The sequence below is a fragment of the Carcharhinus amblyrhynchos genome, unplaced genomic scaffold (genome assembly GCF_965287045.1).
Source record: "Carcharhinus amblyrhynchos unplaced genomic scaffold, sCarAmb.v2.hapA scaffold_408, whole genome shotgun sequence".
Classification (NCBI taxonomy): Eukaryota; Metazoa; Chordata; class Chondrichthyes; order Carcharhiniformes; family Carcharhinidae; genus Carcharhinus; species Carcharhinus amblyrhynchos.
This window is the reverse complement of record NW_027650148.1, coordinates 46409-74297: the sequence shown is the minus strand read 5'-3', so window position 1 is coordinate 74297 and position 27889 is coordinate 46409. Positions and strand designations below refer to the sequence as shown.

The window sequence follows — 27889 nt, the reverse complement described above, 5'->3', positions numbered from 1 at the left end:
GGCACAGTGACAAGTGGGTTAGCACTGCTGCCACACAGCGCCAGGGACCCGGGTTCAATTCCCAGCTCGGGTCACTGTCTGTGCTGAGTCTGCACGTTCTCCCCGTGACCGCGTGGGTTTCCTCCAGATGTGAAAAAACCTGGTGCTGTCAGACTTTTTACTGTGTTCCTCCCACACTCCAAGGATGTGCAGGTTTGGTAGATTGGCTGTGCTAAATTGCCCCTTAGTGTCCAATGATGTGTAGATTAGGTGGATTGGCCACGCTAAATTGCCCCTTAGTGTCCGATGATGTGTAGATTAGGGGGATTGGCCATGCTAAATTGCCCCTTAGTGTCCAAAGATGTGCAGGTTCGGTGGATTGAACATGCTGAATTGCTCCTTAGTATCAGGGGGACAAGCGGGGTAAATACGCGGGGTTATGGGGATAGGGACTGGGTAGGATTGTTGTCGGTGCAGTCTCAAAGGGCTCCTTCAGTGCTGCGATGATATATCACTGTTTGTAAAGCGGGAATGCCATGCTAGCGGGCCCCAGGGTGACACATTGGCGGGTGTCTCGCAGAACCTGTCCTTGGCAGGCCACACGGTACAGGGAGGGTGGCAGTGCCCTGAGTCAGCCCATCACAAGGTGGAGACGACCAGGTTCCGCGACAGTGCCCACTCCCCCTGCCGGAGGGACCCGCAGCCTTCACTCCGCCAGCACAACCTGAACAAGCACCCCCAGCAAGCGCTTTGAGAGGGCGATGGCTCATGGGACAGTGAGCGGGGAGGTGGGGCAGGGTCTCGGACGTGGTCGCCGAATGCGACTGCGAGCGCAGAGCCCCAAGACTCGGTGTCTGCGAGGTGCAGAGTGAGCCGGCTGAGCGGAGTTGAGGAAACAGGAACAGACTCCCTCCACGTGCACGCGTGGTTAGCGCAGTGTGACTGACAGGCTTCTGGGGGGATGGGGGGGTTGGTGGGGAGAGGAACTGAACTCAGCAACACTGCTGCCAGCTAGCCGCACAGCGTCTGAGAAACAGCTTGGATCGAGATCTTCCACTGGGAATCAGGCCATCCCCTGCAGGGAAAGAGCTTGCAGGGGTAGGGGCAGGAGGCCAGCAAGGGGCCGAATAGCCCCTTCCTGTGCTGTGATTCTTTTCTGATTGGATGCGAAACCACACGTCCCCCGTCAGATGCAGGTTAAGAGTGAGCTCAGGGCTTTTGCAGCAGTGTGTGTGTGTGTGTGTGTGTGTGTGTGTGCTGTTTGAGGTCGCAAGACTCAAGAGACCTGAGGTCGGTGTTGCTCATTGGTCACAAGCGGTTTCTCAGAAGTGACTCGCATGCTATCGGCAGGTCGCGTATTCAAAACCCAGCACATTCACCACCTCAGCCTCATCAGTGGCCAAGGGAGACAGAGTCAACAGAAAGAGTCTATTCAAACATGGATAGACTGAAATCACTCTCTCTCGCACATACACACGCTCGCACTCTCTCACCCACTGACGGGCTTCTGGGGGAGCTGGGGAGAGGAACAGAACTCAGCAACACTGCTGCCAGCTAACGGCACAGCTCCCGAGAAACAACTTGGATCAAGGCCTTCCTTTGGGAATCAGGCTATTCCCTGCAGAGAAAGAGCTTGCAGGGGGAGGGGCAGGAGGCCAACAAGGGGCCAAATAGCCACTTCCTGTGCTGTGATTCTACAAAGAACAACAACACAACACAGCACAGGAAACAGGCCCTTTGGCCCAACGAGCCCGCGCCGCCATTTTAACATTATGAGTGCCCTCCTCTACCTATGACCTTTGTCTACGCCTATTGGGAAGATTGAGGGGAGACTAATTTAGGGACAATTTGTTAACACCAATCAGCATGTTTTTGGGGTGTGGGAGGAAACCGGAGCACCCGGAGAAAACCCACGCAAGCACGGGGAGAATGTGCAAACTCCCACAGACACCAGCCCAAATCCATGTATCTGCACAGCAAACAGTGATAGTCACTGAGCTGTTGTGTTGCCCGTCAGATGGCCCAGTTTAAGCGCACACTAATGACGTGAAGCACTAGGCAACTCTCGAAGCGACAAGAGCAGCCCTCGCACGACCCACCGCGTGTACGCCCCTTGTTGGACAACAAGGCGGACTGAATCACCAGTAAAGTAAAGGAAAAGACATCAATAAACATGCAAAACTTTGACAGACGTTTACGGAATCCCCAGAAGCTCAGAAGTAAGATAAGTGAGCCATGAAATATGTTGGAAGGTCCGTAGGAATCAATTGATTCCCAGGGACGTCCCAAGGCTCTTGATCTTTATTTAGAACAGTCTCCTGTATCCCTCCATCTCTAGTCCGCTCATGTGCCTATCTAAGTAAGCCTTAAACAACTCTAGCGTGCCTGCCTCCACCACCCTACTTGGCAGTGCATTCCAGGCCCCCAACACCCCCTGTGTGAAAAACCTCCCTCTAACATCCGAATTATACCTCGTCCCCCACCCTAAGCCCGTGGCCCCTCGTAAGTTTTGTATCCAACCTAGGAAAAAGCTTACCTCTGTTCACTCTATCTATACCCTTCATAATCTTATACACCTCTAATAGATCTCCGGTCATTCTCCGTCTTTCTAAGGAGAACAGCCCCAATTTGCCACCAATCTCTCCTCATAGCTCAGTCCTTCCATACCAGGCAGCATCCTGGTAAACCTCCTCTGCAACTCCTCCAGGGTCTCCACGTCCTTCCGGTAGTAAGGCGACCAGAACTGGACGCAGTACTCCAAATGCGGGCGAACCAACGTTCTATACAACTGCAACATTAGACTCCAGCTCTTATACTCTATACCCCTCCGTATAAAGGCAAGATACCATAGGCCTTCTTCGCCACCTTCGCCACCTGTACTGCCACCTTCAAGGATATGTATACTTGCACCCCCAGGTCCCTCTGCGTTTCTATACTCTTAATTCTTTTGTGATTGGATGCGAAACCACACGTCCCCTCTCAGATGCAGGTTAAGAGTGAGCTCAGGGCTTTTGCAGCGCTGTGTGTGTGTGTGTGTGTGTGTGTGTGGGCTGTTTGAGGTCACAAGAGTCAAGAGACCGGAGGTCGGTCTTGCTCGTTGGTCACAAGCGGTTTCTCAGAAGTGACTCGCACGCTATCGGCAGGTCGAATATTCAAAACCAGCACATTCATCACCTCAGCCTCATCAGTGGCCGAGGGAGACAGAGTCAACAGAAAGAGTCAATTCAAACATGGACAGACTGAAATCACACTCGCACACACTCTCTCTCTCACACAGACACACTCACACACACACACTCTCTCTCTCACACTGACACACTCTCACACACACACACTCTCTCTCTCTCACACATACACTCTCTCTCTCACACACACAATTGCCACACACATGTACCTACTCACATACACGCACAAAAGACATGCACTCACATACACATGCTCTCAAACACACACACAAATGTGCACTTATACACGCACTCTCACACACATTCAGATACACATACAGATGAACGCAATCACACACATACACCGCACTTTCCCCTTGCTCTCTATAATCCAATCTTCCATTCCCCCGCTTTCAGAAACCCCACCATCCCCTCTCTCTCTGCAGATTCTCTATGTTGCTCTCTCTTCCTCCTGCTGACATTGTCACCACATTGAGGCCCAGACTCACTGCACACTTAGAAACAATTCTTATCTGATTTCCAATGATGCAATCGCCCAGCGCCATTGACAGCCAAAAAGGTCCTTTCTGAAGTGTGCTCACAACCATAATGCAAGAGCAAATAGTGCACAGCAAGATCCCACAACAGCTCAATAATATTCAGTAGGCCATGCTTCTAGTAATGCTGGTTGAGATGCTCCCTTGGCACCGACCCTCCCACGGCGCGGCGCTCCCTCGGCACCGACCCTCCCACGGCGCGGCGCCTCCTCGGCACCGACCCTCCCACGGCGCCGCGCTCCCTCGGCACCGACCCTCCCACGGCGCCGCGCTTCCTCGGCACCGACCCTCCCACGGCGCCGCGCTCCCTCGGCACCGACCCTCCCACGGCGCCGCGCTCCCTCGGCACCGACCCTCCCCACGGCGCCGCGCTCCCTCGGCACCGACCCTCCCACGGCGCCGCGCTCCCTCGGCACCGACCCTCCCACGGTGCGGCGCTCCCTCGGCACCGACCCTCCCACGGTGCGGCGCTCCTCGGCACCGACCCTCCCACGGTGCGGCGCTCCCTCGGCACCGACCCTACCACGGTGCGGCGCTCCCTCGGCACCGACCCTCCCACGGTGCCGCGCTCCCTCGGCACCGACCCTCCCACGGTGCCGCGCTCCCTCGGCACCGACCCTCCCACGGTGCCGCGCTCCCTCGGCACCGACCCTCCCACGGTGCCGCGCTCCCTCGGCACCGACCCTCCCACGGTGCCACGCTCCCTCGGCACCGACCCTCCCACGGGGCGGCGCTCCCTCGGCACAGGTCGCTGGTGTGGGGCTTGTCCCCATGAGCTTGTGGATTGCCACGAGAGAGACAGACGAGCCATCTTACTGAGCCATGGCCTATTGGGTCTCTGCATTGTCCACCTCCTGTCTGGGCCACACACCTCCCAGGCTGGGACAGTTAGTGTTGCATGTCATCTGCTCCTGGTTTGCTGTAACACACCCCTCCCAGCGCATGATTCCTCTGGGTAACTCAATCTGTCTGTGTAGCCTCCTGAAAAAGCCACGCTGAAGCAGTGGGAACATTCTCATTAAATGACTCCTGCCTTCTGCAGCTCCAAAGCTGATTCCTGACACTGGGCTTTCCCATCTCCCTGCCGCACTCCAGTGGGATTGCTATGACAACGGCCTTCTTCTGTCAGGAATCGATGTTCCCCTAACACACATATTTCAGAGAAGGCAGACAGGTGATGGACCCTGCTCAGTGCTGCCAACCATAGAACGATGGCACCCCCCCCGGCCCTGCCACCCCACTCCCCGCCGCTGTGGCCAGCTCACAGGCCCAAGCACTCCATCACGGCATGTCTAGTTCCCCTACCCCCACTCTCCCCTTCCCATAGAAAGCATCCTCACTGGATGTATCACAGCTCCTGCTCTGCCCAAGACCGCAAGGAACTACAAAAGGCTCGTGAATGTAGCCCAATCCCATCACACAAACCAGCCTCCCATCCATTGACTCTGTCTACACTTCCTGCTGCCTCGGGGAAAAGCAGCCGGCATCATCAAGGACTGCACCCCCCGCCACCCCGGACATTCTCTCTTCCACCTTCTTCCGCCGGGAAAAGATACAAAAGTCTGAGGTCCCGTACCGACCGACTCAAGAACAGCTTCTTCCCTGCTGCTGTCAGACTTTTGAATGGACTTACCTCACATTAAGCTGATCTTTCTCTACACCCTCGCTGTGACTGTAACACTACATTCTGCACCCTCTCCTTTCCTTCTCTATGAACAGTATGCTTTGTCTGTACAGTGCGCAAGAAACAATACTTTTCACTGTATCCCAATACATGTGACAATAATAAATCAAGTCTATGTATTCTATGAACGGTATGCTTTGTCTGTACAGTGCGCAAGAAACAATACTTTTCAATGTATCCCAATACATGTGACAATAATAAATCAAATCTTTCTGTACACCATAGCTGTGACTGTACCGTTACGTTGTGCACCCTCTCCTTTCCTTCTCCCTATGTACTCTATGAATAGTATGCTTTGTCTGTATAGCGCACAAGAAACAATACTTTTCACTGTATCCCAATACATGTGACAATAATAAATCAAATCTATTAAAGGAGGTTTCTCTGCGCCGGCAGGCTGTAGCGGTTCAAAGGAGACCTTGGCTTTTGGCACTACCTTCTCAAGGGCAATATCAGGACAGGCAATGAATGTTGGTCCAACCTAGATGTGGCGACACTCAGTTCCTAGGAATGGGTTAAAACAAACAGCAGCCGTCGATAGGTTAAAGAGCAAAATACGTACCAAAAACCACGATCGGGATTCTCCCCGCCAACATAGCGAGTGGGAGAAAACAGCAGGGGGCCTTTAGCAGGCTTCGGGACTGGTATCCGGCCCATTGTGAGTCCCCGAGCCCCTTCTTTTCAATGTAATCAGCTTCACACTGGAAATATCCACGGGACTGATTACCATATGGAAGTCTTGCTAGCAGGGAGGGGTGCCCCTTGGTCAGTGCCAGCCCGGCAGCCTGGCACTGCCCATCGGGCACCGTGACACTGCCCACCAGGCACCGGGAGTGCCTGGAATGTGCTGCCAGAGTTGGTGGTAGAAGCAGGTACAACAGCAATGTTTAAGAGACACCTCGATCAACACACAAATAGGCAGGGAATAGAATCATAGAAACCCTACAGTGCAGGAGGAGGCCATTCAGCCCATCGAGTCTGCATCAACCACAATCCAACCCAGGCCTTATTCCTGTCACCCTACAAGTTTACCCTGATAATCCCCTGACACTAAGGGGTAATTTAGCATGGCCAATGTACCTGACCTCCACATCTTTGGCACTAAGGGACAATTTAGCATGGCCAATCCCCCTATCCTGCACATCTTTGGACACTAAGGGGCAATTAATCATGGCCAATCCACCTAACCTGCACATCTTTGAAATGTAGGAGGAAACCGAAGCACCTGGGGGAAACCCACTCAGACATGGGGAGAATGTGCAAACACTGACCCGAGCTGGGGATTGAACCCAGGTCCCTGGAGCTGAGAGGCAGCAGTGCTAACCTGCCGTGCCGCCCCCCAGCTTTTAAAAAGCGTTTAGACAGTTACAGGGGTAAGATGGGTGCAGAGGGCAAACTCAAGGCAAATGGGATTAGCTTAGGGGTTAAAAACAAAAGGGGGCGGCACGGACAAGTTGGGCCGAAGGGCCTGTTTCCACGCTGTCAACCTCTACGACACTATTTCAGTGGCGGAGGCAGCCTTGGCGACGAGCGGGTCTGTCTGGACCGAGGCAGGGAATCAGACTAACGAGATTTTAAAAATAAAAAGCCCTGACGAGTCGGCAATGACTTTGGGAGAGGCCCTCCAACGTTTCCCGGGAGCTTTGTGATAGAAAGGCCGCAAGGGGTCGAGGAGGAGGTCTGGAACAGGTAACCCCATCTCCGCCCCAGAAGGCCCAAGACTGCGAAGAATCATCATCCAGCCCCTAGGGACGCTGGGGCTGCGGCGTTAGGGATAATTTGAGGGAAGCAGTCAAATGCTCTGGGGTGTTGGGTTTGAACCGAGCCAGGCTTTGGGTAGAAACCTAGGGTTTTGTCTGCGGTTTACTTCAACAGAGGTTTTTTCTTAATAAGTCGTGGTTTCATTTTTGTTTAATAATGTGCTCGTGGGAAGTGGTGGTTGACTGGTGGGAAGGGTTTAATTCGGGCTAACCTATCACTGCACACTAGTTTAACCCTCAAACATCAGGGACTTTGATTAAACATGTTCTGGTTCACACAAAGCCCCGAGTCTGTGTAAAAGCTGTGAATGCTGGAATCGGAAGCTCAAAGGGAAAACGCTGGAAAATCTCCAGCAGGTCTGGCAGCACCTGGAAGCAGAGAAAAGGGCTGACGTTTCGAGTCCAGATGTCCAAACGTCAGCCCTTTTCTCTGCTTCCAGGTGCTGCCAGACCTGCTGGAGATTTTCCAGCGTTTTCTCTCTTTGTCGCCTGCGGGAGGCAGGGGTACAATGGCAACACTTAATTGCGATCGATCGCTTCTGCGCCCGGTGGGCACAGTGGGGTCAGCACTACAGCCTCACAGCGCCAGGGACCCGGGTTCGATTCCCGGCTTGGGTCACTGTTTGTGTGGAATCTGGACGTTCTCCCCGTGTCTGCGTGGGTTTCCTCCAGGTGCTCCGGTTCCCTCCCATAGTCTAAAGATGTGCAGGTTAGGTGGATTGGCCATGAAAAGTTGTGCCCTTAGTGTCCAAAGATGTGTGGGTTAGGGTGGATTGGCCATGCTAAATTGCCCCTTAGTGTCTAAAGATGTGTGGGTTAGGGTGGATTGGCCATGCTAAATTGTCCCTTAGTGTCCAAAGATGTGTAGGTTAGGTGGATTGGCCATGCTAAATTGTCCCTTAGTGTCCAAAGATGTGTGGGTTAGGTGGCTTGGCCATGTGAAATTGTCCCTTAGTGTCTAAAGATGTGTAGGTTAGGTGGATTGGCCATGCAAAATTGTCCCTTAGTGTCCAAAGATGTGTGGTTAGGGTGGATTGGCCATGCTAAATTGTCCCTTAGTGTCCAAAGAAATGCTGGTTAGGTGGACTGCCCATTCTCCTCCTGTGTCTGCGTGGGTTTCCTCCGGGTGCTCCAGTTTCCTCCCGCAGTCCCAAAGATGTGCAAGCTAGGTGGTTTGACTGTGCCAAACTGCCCCTTAGTATCAGGGAACGAGCGAGGGTAAATGCATGTGGTTGTGGGGATGGGGCCTGGGTGGGATTGTGGTCGGTGCAGACTCAGTGGGCTGGACTGCCTCCTGTAGGATTCTGTGACGTCTGGACGGGTACACGGATGGGAAAGGTTTAGAGGGATACGGGCCGCACACAGGCAAATGGGGCTGGGAAACTGGGTCGGCATGGGCAAGTTGGGCCGAAGGGCCTGCTTCCGTGCTGTACAAAAAAAATCCATAAAATCCTGATTTTGGGAACTAACAGTAAGGGTAAAGAGGGGAGAGCACCTCTTACGCGACTCTGTCCGATTAGTTCCTGTCTCCCCACCCCCCCACCACCGTAGTCATGCCAATTTTGTGCCCCGGGGAGGAGATTCTCACGAGGGCAGGTTGCAAAGCCTGGGACACCAGGCCTCTGTTTCACAGCTGGAGCAAACAAGCTAAAGAGAGCAAGCAAGGAGAGAAGTAGCTCTATCGCGGCCGCTTAACACAGCTCACCTGGGTACCCCCTGGCTTGTAAACCCTCCCCCCCACCAGCGTGTGCCTTGGAGTGCACCGTCCGATGGGGAGAGAGAGAGGAGTCCGGGCAGCAGAAAGGCCTGCACAGCAAGGTGCAAAGCCAAAGCAAGCCGGTCTCTGCATCACAAAGAGGATTAGGGATTTACTTTCACACGCTGCTGTAACCTGCTTGGAGGGAATTAGTCCTGGCGCCTTTAACCTCCCGCAATGGAAGGACGGCTGGATTTGGGGATGCGGGTGCTGGGTGGGGGATCCCGCAATGGCGGGCAAGGCTTTGTGCAAGAGCGGTGCCCTTGCTTGGGATTCAGAAGGCCAGGGTTGTGACCTGACACCTACTCCAGGGACTTGTGGCACGACTGAGGGAGCGCTGCACCACTGTCACTCCTATGGACGTCCAACCGAGCTCACTTGCGCCCCACACCGACCTGCGTTTGGAGGGGGGTGGGGATTAACAGTTCCCGAGGTGGCTGACTGCATTCACTGGGCATTCATCTCACAAAATCCCTACGGTTGCGGAAGGAGGCCATTCAGCCCATCGAGCCTGCACCCACCCTACCACGATAACCCCATGTAATTTACTCTGTTAATCACCCTGACACTGAGGGGCAATTTAGCATGGCCAATCCACCTAATCTGCACATCTCTGGACACTAAGGGACAATTTAGCATGGCCAATCCACCCAACCTGTTTTTGTTGGAGCAGAGGAGATTGAGTGGTGACCTGATTGAGGGATACAGGGTTAGGGGGGGCATGGACAGAGTGCACTGGGAGCAGCTATTTTTGAGGGTGTCTCAATGATCTCCGAGGGGTAGAGGCTGAGTGAGCTTCTGAGGACAGCAGACACCCCGTGCTGTTTCTCAAGCGGGTTTAAGATGCCAGAGTATAAACGGATCCAGCTGTCCGCGTTCTGTCCACACACTGTCACATCCACATGCTCTCCGACCCACACAGAGTGTAGAGGCAGCAAGGGACTGGCCCCTGGTGGATGGGTATTACTGAACACAGAGTTAATGTTAGGAAATCCCTGTTAGATTGGTTAGCGACTCAAGGGTGCCTTCTGGAAAGTGCCTGATTACACTCTTATTGTATACTGTTTCTCCGTCTCTCTCCTTCCTCCTCTCTTTCTCCGTCTCTCTCCTTCCTCCTCTCTTTCTCCGTCTCTCTCCTTCCTCCTCTCTTTCCCCGTCTCTCTCCTTCCTCCTCTCTTTCCTCCTCTCTCTCTCCCTCCCTCTCTCCTTCCTTCTCTCTCTCCCTCCCTCTCTCCTTCCTTCTCTCTCTCCCTCCCTCTCTCCTTCCTTCTCTCTCTCCTCCCTCTCTCCTTCCTTCTCTCTCTCCCTCCCTCTCTCCTTCCTTCTTCTCTCTCCCTCCCTCTCCTTCCTTCTCTCTCTCCCTCCCTCTCTCCTTCCTTCTCTCTCTCCCTCCCTCTCTCCTTCCTTCTCTCTCTCCCTCCCTCTCCTTCCTTCTCTCTCTCCCTCCCTCTCTCCTTCCTTCTCTCTCTCCCTCCCTCTCCCCTTCCTTCTCTCTCTCCCTCTCCCCTTCTCTCTCTCCCCTTCCTTCTCTCTCTCTCTCCTTCCTTCTCTCTCTCTCTCCCCTTCCTTCTCTCTCTCTCTCTCCTTCCTTCTCTCTCTCCCTCTCCTTCCTTCTCTCTCTCCCTCTCCTTCCTTCTCTCTCTCCCTCCCTCTCTCTCTCCTTCCTTCTCTCTCTCCCTCCCTCCCTCTCCCCTTCCTTCTCTCTCTCCCTCTCCCCTTCTCTCTCTCCCCTTCCTCTCTCTCTCCCTCTCCCCTTCTCTCTCTCCCCTTCCTTCTCTCTCTCTCTCCTTCCTTCTCTCTCTCTCCCCTTCCTTCTCTCTCTCTCTCTCTCTCCCCTTCCTTCTCTCTCTCTCTCCCCTTCCTTCTCTCTCTCTCTCTCCTTCCTTCTCTCTCTCTCTCTCCTTCCTTCTCTCTCTCTCTCTCCTTCCTTCTCTCTCTCTCTCTCCTTCCTTCTCTCTCTCTCTCTCTCCTTCCTTCTCTCTCTCCCTCTCTCCTTCCTTCTCTCTCTCCCTCTCCTTCCTTCTCTCTCTCCCTCTCCTTCCTTCTCTCTTTCCCTCTCCTTCCTTCTCTCTTTCCCTCTCCTTCCTTCTCTCTCCTTCTCTCTCTCCCGCTTTCTTCGCTGAGATTCTTTCTTGTACGTGACGGTCAGTTTCTCTCTCTCTCTCCCCTTCCTTCTCTCTCTCTCTCCTTCCTTCTCTCTCTCTCTCTCTCTCCCTCTCTCCTTCTCTCTCTCTCCCCCTCTCTCCTTCCTTCTCTCTCTCTCCCCCTCTCTCCTTCCTCCTCTCTCTCTCCCCCTCTCTCCTTCCTCCTCTCTCTCCTTCCTCCTCTCTCTCTCCCTCTCTTCCTCCTTCTCTCTCTCCCGCTTTCTTCGCTGGGATTCTTTCTTGTACGTGACGGTCAGTTTCTCTCTCTCTCTCCTCTGCACTCTCTCCCAGACAGTGTCAGATTGCCCTGACACACTCCGGCAACTGTTCCACCGCCCCGACACGCACTTTATTCTCAGGAGCAGAGGGGCTGTCTCAAATTAAGCCCTGTCAGGTTGTTACCCCTCCTCCCCCCCACAGCACCCCACAAGCGGGAGATTCCCGAGCGAGATTTCCAATCCCAAACAGAGGGAAAGTTGGGACTGGGACCCCAGGGAGCAGGCAGCCTGTGAATCATTACGGGTTCTTGGCAAGAAGGTTCGTGGATTGACGGGAAGCTGTTTGGCTGCGACTGGGCTGCGAGAAAAAAGCCTGGGAACTACAGGCCAGTGGGCCTCACATCTGTGGTATGTAAATTGTTGGAAGGTATTTTGAGAGACAGGATCTACAGGCATTTAGAGACGCAAGCACTGATTAGGAACAGTCAGCATGGCTTTATGAGTGGAAAATCATGTCTCACAAATTTGATTAAGTTTTTTGAAGGGGTAACCAAGAAGGTAGATGAGGGCAATGCAGTTGATGTTGTCTACATGGACTTCAGCAAGACCTTTGACAAAGTACCGCATGGTAGGTTGTGCAGTTTTGGTCACCTAATTACAAGAAGGATATTAATAAGGTTGAAAGAGTGCAGAGAAAGGTTACAAGGATGTTGCCAGGACTTGAGAAACTGAGAAAGGTTGAATCGGTTAGGACTTTATTCTGTGGAGCGAAGAAGAATGAGGGGAGATTTGATAGAGGTGTATAAGATTTTGATGGGTATAGATAGAGTGAATGCAAGCAGGCTTTTTCCATTGAGGTGAGGGGAGAAAAAAACTAGAGGACATGGGTTAAGGGGGAAAAGTTTAAAGGGAATATTGGAGGGGGGCTTCTTCACACAGAGAGTGGTGGGAGTGTGGAATGAGCTACCGGATAAAGTGGAAAATGCGGGGTCACTTTTAACATTGCAATGGGATCTTGATCAATTGGGCCAGTGGGCTGACGAATGGCAGATGGAGTTTAATTTAATCAAATGCGAGGTGATACATTTTGGTAGACTGAACCAGGGCAGGACTTACTCAGTTAATGGTAGGGCACTGGGGAAAGTTACAGAACAAAGAGATCTAGGGGTACATGTTCATAGCTCCTTGAAAGTGGAGTCACAGGTGGACAGAGTGGTAAAGAAGGCATTCAGCATGCTTGGTTTCATCGGTCAGAACATTGAATATAGGAGTTGGGACGTCTTGTTGAAGTTGTACAAGACATTGGTAAGGCCATACTTGGAATACTGTGTACAGTTCTGGTCATCCTATTGTAGAAAGGATATTATTAAACTAGAAAGAGTTCAGAAAAGATTTACTAGGATGCTACCGGGACTTGATAGTTTAAGTTATAAGGGAAGGCTGGATATACTAGGACCTTTTTCTCCGGAGTGTAGGAGGCTGAGAGGTGATCTTATAGAGGTCTACAAAATAATGAGGGGCACAGATAGATAGTCAATATCTTTTCCCAAAGGTAGGGGAGTCTAAAACTAGAGGGCATAGGTTTAAGGTGAGAGGGGAGAGATACAAAAGTGTCCAGAGGGGCAATTTTTTCACACACAGGGTGGTGAGTGTCTGGAACGAGCTGCCAGAGGCAGTAGTAGAGGCAGGTACAATTTTGTCTTTTAAAAAGCATTTAGACAGTTACACAGGTACGATGGGTATACAGGGATATGGGCCAAATGTGGGCAATTGGGATTAGCTTAGGGGTTAAAAAAAAAATGGGCGGCATGGACAAATTGAGCCGAAGAGCCTGTTTCCATGCTGTAAACCTCTGTGACTCTATGACTGTGCCAGCTTTCCCACTGGGAGGGAGCGTGGTGGAGGGTGGTGCAGGGAGTGAGGGGTGGGGGAGGAAGTAGACTCTCGCCATCCCCAGGTAAGCAGTCCGAGCAGATATGTTCGGGGATTAACCCTCACTTCTCCCCAACATCTATGGCCAGTTCAGCACCTTCCCCTCCAGGCAACAGAATTGGGAGGGAACAGGCGGAGGCCATTCAGCCCATTGGAGCTAGGCCAGCTCTTTGAAACAGACATCCAATTGGTCTGCCTCCCTCGCCCCCACCCCACAGCCTAACCAGTAGCTCCTGCCCTCCTCCCTTCGCAACTTTCTCCTCAGGATGTCCATCCACCCAGCACCTACCTCACTGACGCGGGTCACAGTCTACTCCACGCAGGGGGTGGGGCGGCGGCTACTGGCAGATTCAAAGGTGGAGGGAGGGAAAGGAGAGGGGGAGGGAGGGAAAGGAGAGGGGAAGGGAGGGAGGGAAGGCAAGAGGAGGTGAGGTGAGGCAAGGGAAGGCGTGGCGAAGGGAGGGGAGGGAATGGGAGGGGAGGAAAGGATAGGTGAGCCGAGACAAGGGGAGGGGAGGCAAGGCGAAGAGAGGGGGAGGGGAGAGAAGGGCAGGGGAGGGGGGGTGGAGGAGAGGAGGGGAGGAGAAGGGAGGTGAAGGACAGGTGAAGGGGAAGGCGAGGGGAAGGGAAGTGGTGGGGAAGGGGTGGGATTGAAGGGTACGGGAGGAGGGGAGTGGAGTATTGAGAATGGGAGTGGAGTGGAGTGGAGTGGAGGGGAGGGGAGTAGGGTGGGGTGGGGAGAGGATGCAAGGGGAGGGAGGGACAGGGGAGGCAAGGGGTGAGAGATTTGACTGGACATCTGTGGCAGCTCGTTCCAGACACTCACCACCCTCTGTGTGAAAAAAATTGCCCCTCTGAACACTTCTGTATCTCTCCCTTCTCACCTTACACCTGTGCCCTCTAGTTTTAGACTCCCCTAACTTTGGGAAAAGATACTATCGAGCTGATCTGTGCCCGTCATTATTTTATAGACCTCTATAAAGGCCGCCTTGGAGAACGCTTACCAAAAGATCAGAGGCCTTCATGACACACAACAGCGCAGAGTCACTGAGCAGAGACTGACAGCCAAGTTCCGCACACATGAGGACGGCTCTCAACCGGGATCCTGGGTTCATGTCACACTATCTGTAACCCCCATGACTTGCCTGGGTTTGCAAAACCTCATTTACTGTCCTGTCTGGAGACAATACACACCTCTTTAACCTATGCATAACACTCTTTCCACTCACATTGTCGGCATCTTTAAGACTTGAATAGCAGGTTAGTTGTAGAGCCTCGCATTCTAATCAGTAAACTGTCTGTGCTGTTGTATGCTCTGTCTGAGGTCAGAACTCTCCATTCAGCTGACGAAGGGGCAAACCCCGAAAGCTTGTGAGCTTACTATCAAATAAACTGGTTGGACTTAAATTTGGTGCTGTCAGACTTCTTACTGTGTTTACCCCAGTCCAAAGCCGGCATCTCTACATCATGACTTTTTGACCGAGCCAGTTTTGTATCCACCTTGCCAGCTCACCGATGCGACTTCACCTTCTACACCTTGTCAGAGGCCTCACTGAAGTCCACGTAGACAACATCCACAGCGCTACCCTCACCAATCACCTTTGTCACTTCCTTGAGAAACTCGATCGAGTTTGTGAGGCACGACCTCCCCTTTACAAAACCATGCTGCCTCTCACTAATAAGTCCATTTGTTTCCAAACGTGAGTAAATCCTCTCCCTAAGAATCTTTCCCAATAGTTTTCGTAGCTCTAACCCTAGGATGGTTTGCGGGAGGAGTGGAGTTTCTTTAACCTTTATCTCATTCTGTGTTCTCCTCTGTTCAGATGGAAGAGATATCGTCTTGTAGAGATATCCAGCTTTGCACCAAGGGTCTGGCCTACTCGTGGCCGCGTCTTGTGCCACCGTTCCTCCTGGTATTCTTGGCCGCCTGTACACAGGGGTGTCCCTCGTCCTGCGAGTGTTGGATGTCAAACGGAACTGTGGCCTGCCGCGGGAGGGGGCTGACGGCTGTTCCTGAAGGAGTTCCCTCAGAGACGCGAGTGCTGGACCTCGGCGAGAACCTCCTCACCTCCATCAGGCCGGGTGAACTCGGCGAACTCTCACAGCTAGAGGAGCTGGACCTCAGCGCCAACCTCATCTCCCACCTAGAGCCCGGGGCGCTGGCCGGCCTGTCCAGCCTGCGCATGCTGCGGCTGGCAAACAACCGGCTGAAGACCATCTGGCCAGGTGTCCTGGGTGCGGCGCCTAACCTCACCGCCCTGGACGTCGGCGGGAACCCTCTGGCCGTCCTGCTGGATGAGACCTTCGCTGGCGAGCTGCCCAGCCTGCGCCAGTTGGAGCTGGGCGAGGATTTGGTCTACGTGGCGCCCCGGGCATTTATTGGTCTGAGGGGCCTGCAGCGCCTCACACTGGGGAAGGCCAATTCCAGCACCCTCCCCACCGCCGCGCTCTCCGTCCTCAGCAATCTGACGGCGTTGCGGTTCCGGGGGCTAAAGGCAGCGGTGTTGCAGGACAATTCTTTCCAGCGGCTGCACAAGCTGCGGGTGCTGGAGATCGAGAGCTGGCCGAGGCTCGGCACACTGACTCCTGACTCTCTACACGGCCTCAACCTAACCTCGCTCTCCATCACCCGCTGCAACCTCAGCTCCGTCCCCTACACGGCGCTCAGCCACATGGTGTACCTCCAGTCCTTGGACCTGTCCTACAACCCCATCACAGAGATCCAGGGGGACTTACTGGGCCAGCTGGCCCGCCTCCGCGAGCTGCGCCTGGTTGGCGGGCACCTCTCTGCCATCCAACCCTCCGCCTTTCGGGGTCTGGGCCACCTCGAGGTTCTGAGCGTCTCCGGGAACCGGCTGCAGACCCTGGAGGAGTCGGCCTTCCACCCTGGCGGGGGTCTGGCCATGCTGCGACTGGACGACAACCCTCTGGCCTGCGACTGCAGGCTCTTGTGGCTGGTGGCAGGCAGGCCGCAACTGAGTTTCGGGGAGCGCCAGCCAGTTTGCGCCAGCCCCCCCTCTGCCCTGGGCATGGCATTCAAGGACTTTGGGGAAGTCCTCCCGCCCGGCTCCTTCACCTGCCGCCCAGCCAGGATCCTGAGCGAGGTGGCGCAGGTCGCCACGGTGGCAGAGGGGGAGACGGTGAGCTTCCAGTGCCGCGCCGAAGGGGAACCAGCCCCCGCCGTCCAGTGGACCACGCCCTGGCAGCAGGTCCTGAGCAGGGGGCAGCGGGGCAGGATCAGGGTGGGCAGTGACGGCTCCCTGGAGATCTGGTACGCCCAGGTGCGAGATGGCGGCACCTACCGGTGCACGGCCAGCAACGCCGCAGGCGCGGACACCGCCAGTGCCCTCCTCCAGGTGCGAGGGTTCGTGTCAAACGCCACCCTCGACCCTTCCCCTCCCACACCGGTCAGTCACAGCTTGGAGGCGGCGCCGCTGGGCACAGCCCTGGGCGGAAGGGTCCTGTGGGTGGTCACCACCATGGGCTCGGTGACCTTCCTCGGCGTGGTGGGGCTTTGCTTCGCTCTGCTTCTGGCGTGGAGCAGGGTGAAAGGGCCAGTCAAACACACCAGTGACGTCGAGACGCTGCAGTCCAGTGGGACGGACGCCGAGTCAGAGGCTATCAAATACACCACAAAAATGTTGTTCTGAGGGGGGTGGAGTCGGGGGAAAGATATCACTGCAGGACGAGCTCCCCCCCTCACCCACCCCGAGGTCAGATTGAGTGGGGGGCGGCAATTGTACAGCTTAAGTTGGTAGATCTCAGATTCTATGTCCCCACCCATGCTGAATTGGCCAATCTTACCCAAGGTTGGCATCACAGCTGGTCTCAGCGTACTTAGACTGTGGGCAAGATGCAGTGCTGGGGGGAGGGTTGGGGGTGCGACACCACCCCAGGGTTGTCACCCCTGCTCGCCAGCAAAAGTATTCCTCCATCACTGGGTGGGCCTTGCTTCTTTGCCCCTGGAGTGTAGGAGGCTGAAGGGTGACCTTATAGAGGTCTATAAAATAATGAGGGGCATAGATTTACTAGGATGCTAGCGGGATTTGATGGTTTGTGTTATAAGAAGAGGCTGGATAGACTGGGACTTTTTTACCTGGAGCGTAGGAGGCTGAGGGATGATCTTATAGAGGTCTAGAAAATAATGAAGGGACACAGATCAGCTAGATAGTCAATATCTTTTGCCCAAAGGTAGGGGAGTCTAAAACTAGAGGGCATAGGTTTAAGAACATAAGAACATAAGAAATAGGAGCAAGAATAGGCCATCTAGCCCTTCGAGCCTGCCCCGCCATTCAATAAGATCATGGCTGATCTGAAGTGGATCAGTTCCACTTTCCCGCTCTCTCCCCATAACCCTTAATTCCCTTGTCTGTCAAAAACCTATCTACCCGTGAGTTAAATATATTCAGCGAGGTAGCCTCCACCACTTCAATGGGCAGAGAATTCCAGAGATTCACCACCCTTTGAGTGAAGAAGTTCCTCCTCAACTGGCCCCCCCCCCCCCGCTTATCTTGAGGCTGTGCCCTCTAGTCCTGCTATCCTTTCTGAGCAGGAAGAATCTCTCTACCTCTACCCTATCCATCCCCTTCATTATCTTATACATCTCTATAAGATCCCCCCTCATCCTTCTAAACTCCAACGAGTACAGACCCAATATATTTAGTCTCTCCTCATAAGCTAACGCCTCATCTCCGGTATCAGCCTAGTGAACCTCCCCTGCACTCCCTCCAAGGCCAATGTATCCTTGCGCAAGTGCAGCGACCAAAACTGCACACAGTACTCCAGCTGCGGCCTCACCAGTGCCCTGTACAGTTGCAGCAAGACCTCCCTGCTTTTATATTCTATCCCCCTCGCTATAAAGGCCAACATTCCATTCGTCTTCTTGATCACCTGCTGCACCTGCAGACTGGGTTTTTGCGACTCATGCACAAGGACCCCCAGGTCCCTCTGCACCGCAGCATGCTGCAGCTTTTCGCCTTTTAAATAATAATCCCTCCTACTATTATTTCTGCCAAAGTGGATAACCTCACACTTGCCAACGTTATACTCCATCTGCCAGGTCCTCGCCCACTTGCTCAGCCTATCTAGATCTCTCAGCAGACTTTCCACACCCTCCACGCAATTTGCTTTTCCACTCATCTTCGTGTCATCAGCAAATTTCGTCACCCTACACTCAGCCCCCTCCTCCAGATCATCTATATAAATGGTAAATAGCTGAGGCCCCAGCATCGATCCCTGCGGCACTCCACTAGTCACCAACTGCCAATCAGAATAGCACCCATTGATACCAACTCTCTGCTTCCTATTATACAGCCAATCTTCTATCCACGCTAACACCTTACCCCCAACTCCGTGCACCCTAACCTTCTGTAGCAACCTTTTATGAGGCACCTTATCAAACGCCTTTTGGAAAGCTAAAAACACCACATCCACCGGTTCCCCTCTGTCTACTGCACTAGTCACATCCTCATAGAAATCCAATAAATTCGTCAAACACGACTTCCCCTTAACGAATCCGTGCTGCGTCTGCTCGATCAAACCATTCTTTTCTAAGTGCCTCGCTATTTCTTCTCTGATTCTAGCATTTTTCCAATTACAGACGTTAAACTAACCGACCTATAATTCCCTGCCTTTTGTCTGCTACCTTTTTTAAACAGCGGCGTAACATTAACCGTTTTCCAATCTTCCGGCACTTCCCCGGAATCCAGTGAATTTTGGTAAATAATTACTAAGGCATCCACTATCACCTCTGCCATTTCTTTCAGAACCCTGGGATGCATTCCATCCGGTCCTGGGGACTTGTCCACCTTCAGTCCCATTAGTCTATCAAGCACTACCTCTCTAGTGACAGTAATCGCATTCAGGCCCTCAACGCTTACCACCCTTCTATCTTTAAGATCCGGCAAACTATTCGTATCCTCCTCCATGAAGACCAAGGCAAAAAACTTATTTAAAGCCTCAGCCATTTCCTCATCCCCCACCACTAAATCCCCCCTCCCATCCTCTAAGGGGCCAACATTCTTCCTTATATACTTGTAAAAACTTTTATTGTCCTTTTTTTATATTTAATGCTAGTTTAGCTTCATAGTCTATCCTTCCTGTATCACCTTCTTAGTCATTCTTTGTTGATTTTTAAATTTTTCCCAATCTTCTAATTGCCCACTACTTTTAGCCACTCTAAACGCATCAGCTTTTAATTTAATACTCTTCTTTATTTCCTTAGATAACCACGGCTGGTTATCCCTTGTCCTACAGTCCTTCTTTACCATCGGAGTATATTTCTGCTGAGTACCGAAAAAGATCTCCTTAAAAATCCTCCACTGTTGCTCAGCAGTCCTACCAACCAATCTGCGCCCCCAATCTACATTTGCCAATTCCTCTCTCATCCTATCGTACTCCCCTCTGTTCAAACAGAGGACACACATTTGGGACCCTACTTTCTCATCCTCCATCTGCATCAAGAATTCAACCATACAATGATCGCTCATCCCAAGAGGATGAAGGTGAGAGGGAAAGATACAAAAGGGTCCAGAGGGGCAAATTTTTCTCGCAGAGGGTAGTGAGTGTCTGGAATGAGCTGCCAGAGACAGTAGTAGACGCGGGTACAATTTTGTCTTTTAAAAAGTGTTTAGACAGTTACATGGGTAAGATGGGTATAGAGGGATATGGGCCAAATACGGGCTTTGAGGTTTTAAAAAAAATGGGCGGCATGAACGAGTTGGGCCGAAGGGCCTGTGTCCACGCTGTAATGACTCTCAAGGTGGTGGTGTTCAGTGCGTTGACTGACCCACCGACTGCCAACCCACAAAACTCATCCATTATCCTCCCATGATTAAACCCTGCCCTGCAGATGCAATGCCTCCTCTATCCCTAAATTGCCTCTCAGGAAGGTGGTGGTGGCACAGTGGGTTAGCATTACTGCCCCACAGTGCTAGGGACCTGGGTTCGATTCCCGGCTCGGGTCACTGTCTGTGTGGAGTCTGCATGTTCTCCCCGTGTCTGCGTGGGTTTCCTCCGGGTGCTCCGGTTTCCTCCCACAGTCTGAAAGACGTGCTGGTTAGGGTGCATTGGCATTGGCCGTGCAAAATTCTCCCTCAGTGTAACCCGAACAAGAGTGTGGCGGCTAGGGGGATTTTCACAGCAACTTCATTGCAGTGTTAATGTAAGCCTCACGTGTGACACTAATAAGCTTCGAAGTGCATAAAGGGACAGGGGAGTGAGAGTTCCAATGGGATCTGAATTTACCCTCCCCCCTCTCCCCGCACCCCCCCACCACCACCCATCCCCAACTGAATACCCTCAAAAGGGTGAAAGAGGGTACATTAAAAATAAGCTCAATGCAATTCTGCTAACCCTTTGTGGAGACCTGGGCAACACTGCCCATTCACTAGTAATGGGGGAGGTGGTGGCCCAGGGGTATTATCGCCAGAATATTAATCCAGAAACTCCAGCTAATGTTCTGGGGGACCCAGGTTCAAATCCCGCCACGGCAGATGGTGGAATTTGAATTCAATCTAAAAATTAAGAATCTACTCATGACCCATTGTCGGAAAAACCCATCAGGTTCCCTTTAGGGAAGGAAATCTGCCATCCTTACCCCAGTGGATTAACCGTTAGGCTTAAGCCTAGGGGCCCGAGAGCAACAAAAAATTGGTTTAACTCTTTTAAGGATGAATAAATTTTCATAAGTACACACCGTGGGTGAATTAATATAACAAATACCTATAAATAGGTATAAACGAAGAAACGCGGAAGCTTTTTATGTAAAGAAAACAAAAACTAAATGAACAAAAGGGCTGTAATTGATTTGTACAAAGAACAATATAGCACAGGAAACAGGCCCTTCGGCCCTCCAAGCCTGCACTGCTCATTGGCCCAACTAGACCATTCTTCTGTATCCCTCCATTCCCAGTCTGCTCATGTGGCTATCCAGGTAAGTCTTAAACGATCCCAGCGTGTCCGCCTCCACCACCCTTGTTTGGGAGTGCATTCCAGGCCCCCACCATCTTCTGTGTAAAATACGTCCCTCTGGTATCTGAGTTAAACCTCGTCCCCCTCACCTTGAACCTGTGTTTGTCACCTCGACCTGGGAAAAAGCTTCCCACTGTTCACCCACTGTACCCCTCATCATTTTATACACCTCTATTAGGTCTCCCCTCATTCTCCGTCTTTCCGGGAAGAACAACCCCAGTTTACCCAAACTCTTCCAAAAATAGGTAAAAACGAAGAAACACGGAAGCTTTTTAAGTACAAATGTAAAGAGAACAAAAACTAAATGAATAAAAGGGCTGTAATTGATTTGTATAAAATTTTATGATACTATACATGTGGTACATTATACATAGTACAATGATATAACTACTATCCAGACCCCTAGGCTGAGTTTTAGTAAGGCCCCTGACCTGGCCCCCTGCCCCACCCTTCGTTGAATAGTGACGTTATATCGTTCTATTCAATGAAGGGTGGGGCAGGAGGCAAGGGCAGGGGGCCTTACTAAAGCTCAGCCTAGGGGTCCGGGTGGTAGTTAATCCGCCACTGCCCCAGTCTGGCCTACATCTGACTCCAGAGCCACACAGCAATGTGGTTGACTCTCAACGGCCCCTCCAAGGGGCAACTAGGGATGGGGCAATAAATGTGAACCCAGCCTGCAATGCACAGGTCCTAGGAGTGGATAATAAAAAACTGCCGGCAGGATAGCACAGCGGGTTAGCACTGCTGCTTCACAGCTCCAGGGACCTGTGTTCGATTCCCGGCTTGGGTCACTGTCTCTGTGGAGTCTGCATATTCTCCCCGTGTCTGCGTGGGATTCCTTCGGGCGCTCCGGTTTCCCCCCACAGTCCAAAGATGTGTAGGTTAGGGTGGATTGGCCATGCTAAATTGCTCCTTAGTGTCCAAAGATGTGCGGGTTAGGTGGATTGGCCATGCTAAATTGTCCCTTAGTGTCCAAAGATGTGCAGGTTAGGGGGATTGGCCATGCTAAATTGCTCCTTAGTGTCCAAAGATGTGCGGGTTAGGTGGATTGGCCATGCTAAATTGTCCCTTAGTGTCCAAAGATGTGCGGGTTAGGTGGATTGGCCATGCTAAATTGCTCCTTAGTGTCCTTAGATGTGTGGGTTAAGTAGATTGGCCATGCTAAATTGTCCCTTAGTGTCCTGAGATGCATAGGTTAGGGGGATAGGTGGGTAAATATGTAGGGATAAGAGGGTCAGTGGGATTGTGGTTGGTGTGAACTCGATGGGCTGAATGGCCTCTTTCTGCACTGTGGGGTTTCTATGATCCTATGCCCCTGACATTGGGCCAACAGAGTAACTGGCACCAGGGGGCTTGCGTGACCTCATCTTTGTTATAGTCACTCCAACAAGCACGCCTGGGGCAACAGGGCCAGATAAAAGGAGCTGGGGAAGGTGGCGGGCGGGGGGGCTCGGCTAGGAGCTGGCACAGACCAGTTAGGTCCCGTTCCCTGACCTCCGCACTCGATACATCGTCTCTCAATTGGCTGCATGGATTTGCAGTGTTCTCAGATTAAGTGACATCCTGTACGCCTACGGGCACTCAGAGGCCAGAACGTCTTGTGTTAAAACATAAAGGACTCGCCTGTTGCCGCCCTCTCACTTGCTTTACACATCAGTTGTAGGGCTGGCTATCGAATTGTTGCAAAATACAAGGTCAGGCCAGCGGAGCCCATCACGTCATTAAGATCTCCTCTGAAGAGAGAGTCTCTCTTTGTTGCTATAACATTTTTCCTTCCTGTTAAAAAGCGGAGAATCTGACCATCAGTGACTCTTCTCAAATACGACCGTACAATCTTCTTTCTACAAAGGCAAGTGGCACCTTTACGATCCCTTCTGAAGGGGTCCCACCATCGAGAACCCTATCAAACACCAAGGGGTTCAGAATCAGGGATTCCCTTCACTCTCTCACGATAAGCCACTCTCAAAGGCTCCTTCGACAGCGCCTTCCAAACACACCACCTCTACCATCTAGAAGGACGGGGGGGGACAGCGGACACATGGGAAATACCACTACCTGCAAGTTCCTCCCTCCGAGCCACCTGTCATCCTGATTTAGAATTACAGAAACCCTACAGTGCAGATGAGGCCATTTGGCCCATCGAGTCTCCGACAGACAAACTTGACCAGGCCCATCCCCGCAACTCCATGTATTTACCCCACCAATCCACCTAACCTGCACGTCTTTGGACACTAAGGGGCAATTTAGCATGGCCAATCCACCTAACCTGCACATCTGTGGACTGTGGGAGGAAACCAGAGCACCTGGAAGAAATCCACGCAGACACAGGGAGAAGTGCAGACCCCACACAGATAGTGACCTGAGCCGGGAATCGAACCCGGGTCCCTGGTGCCGTGAGGCAGCAGAGCTAACCACTCACCATCCCGAAATATATCGCTGTCCCTGTTGCTGGGGTCAAAATCCTGGAATTCCTTCCCTAATAGCTCTGTGAGTGTACCTACCCTACACACGGGGACTGACTGATGTCCAATAACAATCCCGGAACTCCCTCCCTAACAGCGCTGTGGGTGTACCTACCCTACACACGGGGACTGACTGATGTCCAATAACAATCCCGGAACTCCCTCCCTAACAGCGCTGTGGGTGTACCTACCCCACACACGGGGACTGACTGACGTCCGATAACAATGCCAGAACTCCCTCCCTAACAGCACTGTGGGTTTACCTACCCCACACACGGGGACTGACTGATGTCCAATAACAATCCCAGAACTCCCTCCCTAACAGCGCTGTGGGTGTACCTACCCCACAGGGGACTGCAGCGCATTCAAGGCTGTAGCTCACCGACTACTTTCTTGAGGGGCAATTAGGGAGGGGTACATAGAGTGCTGGCAAAACCAGTGAGACTCAGGTCCCGGGAATGAATATAAAACAGTGCCCCACCGTGTAGAGGGAATTTGACGTAAGGATTTTCTTTGAAAATTAGGGAAGTCTGGGCCCTGGTCACATAGTGTCTCTGGTTTAATTTTTTTTTACTTGGAGCAGGAGATGATGGGGAGGGATGGATGGAACAGTTTGGGGATTGATTTGAGCTGAGGGTTTAATTCTCAGGCTAAGTGAGTTGTTGTGCAGCTGCTCCCACAGTGACAGGACAAAGATTACATTGTCAGTTACCGAGGGAGCTCCCTCTTATGATACACAGGGTAAACTGGATCTCACACCATGACATTGAACACACTGAGTGGGAGCTTCCCCACTCTCAAGTGCTGTTGTGTTGTGCTAAAGCACAGTAAAACGAGGGCTGCAGCGTGCTGGCACAGTGGGTTAGCACTGCTGCCTCACAGTGCCAGGGACCAGGATTCGATTCCCGGACTTGGGTCACTGACTGGGCGGAGTCTGCACATTCTCCCCGTGTCTGCGTGGGTTTCCTCCCACAGTCCAAAAGACATGCTGGTTAGGTGTCCAAAGGTGTGTAGCTTAGGTAGATTGGCCATGCTAAATTGCCCCTTATTGTCCAAAGATGTGCAGGTTCGGTGGATTGGCCATGCTAAATTGTCCCTTAGTGTCCAAAGATGTGCAGGTTAGGGTGGATTGGCCGTGCTAAATTGCCCTCGAGTGTCCACTCTAAAACTGAAGAAATTCATCCTCGTCTCAGTTTTAAAGGAATGTCCCTTCACTCTAAGGTCGTGCCCTCGAGTTCTAGTCTCTTCCACCATTGGAAACATCCTCTCCACGTCCACAGTATCTAGGTCTCTCAGCTGACCAGTTTGCTGTGTGTGTGTGTGTGTGTGTGTGTGTGTGTGTGTGTGTGTGTGTGTGTGTGTGTGTGTGTGAGAGGGGGAGGCAGGTGGTGGTTGGAGTCACTTGTAGGCCAGACCAGGTAAGGACGGCAGACCTCCTTCCCTAAAAGGAGGCATTAATAAGCTAGATACTTTTTACCTACAATGGTTTCCAGATTGTATTCAAATTTCACCATCTGCTGTGGTGGGATTCCCAGGTTGAAGTCCCACCATAGCAGATGGTGAAATTTGAATACAATAAGAATCTGGAATTCCTAGCCCAGTGACAGTACTACTAAGCCACTGCCTCCCTCTCACCCATCTCAGAGAAGGTGGATGTGCGTCCTATTCTTCAGGTCCCCAGGACAGGGTCTAACAGGACTACGTAGCAATGCTGAGGTCACAGTCAACGGCTGCAAACACAATGGGGAAGGTGGGAATCAGACAATTGCAGGCGTTGTCTTTAAATCTACATCCCATTACCGCCCAGGCAGGGGGCAAGGAATGGTTGAGGGCTCGTTGGAGTTTAGAAGGATGAGGGGGGGCGGATCTTATTGAAACTTACAGGATACTGCGAGGCCCTGGATAGAGTGGACGTGGAGAGGATGTTTCCACTAGTAGGAAAAACTAGAACCAGAGGGCACAAACTCAGGCTAAAGGGACGATCCTTTTAAACAGAGATGAGGAGGAATTTCTTCAGCCAGAGAGAGGGGAATCTGTGGAACTCTTTGCCGCAGAGGAGGCCGGGTCACTGAGTGTCTTTAAGACAGAGATAGATAGGTTCTTGATTAATAAGGAGATCAGGGGTTATGGGGAAAAGGCAGGAGAATGGGGCATAAGAAAAATATGAGGCATGATTGAATGGTGGTGCAAGACTCGATTGGCCGAGTGGCCTAATTCTGCTCCTATGCCTTACTACCTCCCAGGAGTGATTGGTGGGAGTGAGGCAGTGGGATTGAACCATGGAACTGTCCCATGCACAACAGCTGGGCTCCAGCGCACAGAGACAAGGGTCCTCAATCCCTTGGGGATGACCCGGAAAGGAAGTTCTCCCATTCACCAGTGTCGGACTTAGAGGGGGCTGGATTTGGATCGTGCACGACCTGGGGGCTGCGAAGGCTTTGACTGGCGTCCGTCCCGCTCCGGGATTTGCTACAAAGCTTCTTGAGCAAATGAACCTCAATAAAGTATTTTTGCACAGTTCGGACGGAGAGCAGTGTCTTCTTGTGGGGCAACCTCCAACCAGTGTCTCTGAGGGTAGGTGCCCAGTCCCAGAGTCCCCTTAGTCACTGAAGTGAATGAGTCAGTTGGGGTGTGGGAGAAGGAGGAAAGTGACGGCTATTCGCCCACAGAAGGCCTCACGGATGCTGAACATTCATCAGGGTAAGGTGGAAAGGGGAGTGGGGGGCTAACTGTGCTTCTAAACTGTTCCAGCAGATGCCAGCGAGCGTGGGGCAGAGCCCTTGGCACCGTCCAGCACCTCTGCCTCGGAACCACACTGGATGGTGGTCGCATTGACTCCCTCGGGGGGGGGTAACAGTCTCCTGTCTAAGTATCCACGTACATTGTGGTGCAGGAGGTTAATCACACCCAGGAATCAACCCAGATTATGGTTCATGCTCCCTAGAATAATCAGAATCCCTACGGTGCAGAAGGAGGCCAGTTGGCCCATTGAGCCCGCACCGACAACAATCCCACCCAGGCCCTATCCCCATAACCCCATGTGTTTACCCTGCTAATCATCCTGACACCAAGGGGCAATTTAGCACGGCCAATCCACCTAACCTACACATCTCTGGACAACGAGGGGCAATTTAGCACAGCCAATCCCCCTAATGTACCCATTTTTGGACACTATGGGGCAATTTAGCATGGCCAATCCACCTAACCCGCACATCTCTGGACACTAAGGGGCAATTTAGCATTGTCAATCCATCTAATCTATACAGCTTTGGACACTCAGGGGCAATTTAGCATGGCCAATCCACCTACCCTATCTTTGGAGTGTGGGAAAAAACCCGAGCACCCGAAGAAAACCCACTGGGAGAACATGCAGACTCCACGCAGACAATAACCCGAGGCCGGGAATTGAACCCGGTTCTCTGGCGCTGTGGGGCAGCAGTGCTATCAAACTGTGCCACCTAACAGCCATGGACAGCGCACAAGGGCAGGGCTGGGAGGTCTACTTGTGCTGAATCCCTCTCTGGAACACACAGCGTGAGCCTATGATGGGGATCTGAAAGGTAAAGGGCTGCAGCCATCTCCAGGAGCTGACGGGAATCGATGGGTGATCTACACAAGCGTTTGCCAAGAAAGCTTTTAATGCAAAGTGGCAGCAGCTTGTTCAATCTCTTCATTAGAATTAATGCAGCAGAGTAATTCCACTGTGAAGTCAGTGAAACAGGGGCACGCCATCAATCAGCTGAGAGGAGAGAGTGAATTATCCCACAGAGTCTCTATTTATATTGCACTAGCAAGAAATTACACAACCCTTTCCGATAATGAGGACATGCTGCACACACCGGGGATAGGCAGAGGCATGTGGGAGGGGTGGGGAGGAGACAGGCATGGGGGGGGTGGGAGCAGGCATGAGAGGTAGGGGGGAGATGGGGTGGCAGCAGCCATGGCGGGGAGAGGTGGGGGCGAGGCAGGAAGTGGAGAGGTGGGGGGGAGGGAGGTAGGGGGAGGCAGGAAGGGAGAGATGGGGGGAGGTTGGGGGGAGAGACAGGAAGAGGGGGAGGTGGGGGGGGAGACAGGAAGAGGGGGAGGTGGGCAGGAAGGGGGAAGTGACGGGGAGGCCAGAAAGGGGGAGGTTGGCGGGGGGAAGGCAGGAGGCAGGACAGTGGGGGAGGGCAGGAAGGGGGACAGTGGAGAGGAGGCAGGCATGGAGGGGAATGGGGGAGACAGGCACCGGGGTGAACAAGTGGAGGCAGGCATGGGGAGCA

The 27889-nt window shown here is 52.7% G+C and overlaps 2 protein-coding genes across 2 annotated transcripts in view; one reads left to right on the top strand and one right to left on the bottom strand.

Moving 5' to 3' along the window:
• LOC145339337 (semaphorin-4B-like) overlaps window positions 1-8956 on the bottom strand; it is a 55390-nt gene extending 46434 nt beyond the window's left edge. The window contains exon 1 of the mRNA XM_080183762.1: window positions 8850-8956. The gene's annotated coding sequence lies outside the window, so the exon portion shown is untranslated. The remainder of the gene's footprint in view (window positions 1-8849) is intronic.
• Window positions 8957-11282: 2326 nt separating this feature from the next.
• Window positions 11283-17688, top strand: LOC145339336 (leucine-rich repeat and immunoglobulin-like domain-containing nogo receptor-interacting protein 2). Its single transcript, XM_080183761.1, has 2 exons — window positions 11283-11670; window positions 15018-17688. Exon 2 carries the CDS (start codon window positions 15018-15020, stop codon window positions 16842-16844), a length of 1827 nt encoding a protein of 608 aa, XP_080039887.1. The 5' UTR covers window positions 11283-11670; the 3' UTR covers window positions 16845-17688.
• Window positions 17689-27889: the final 10201 nt, after the last annotated feature.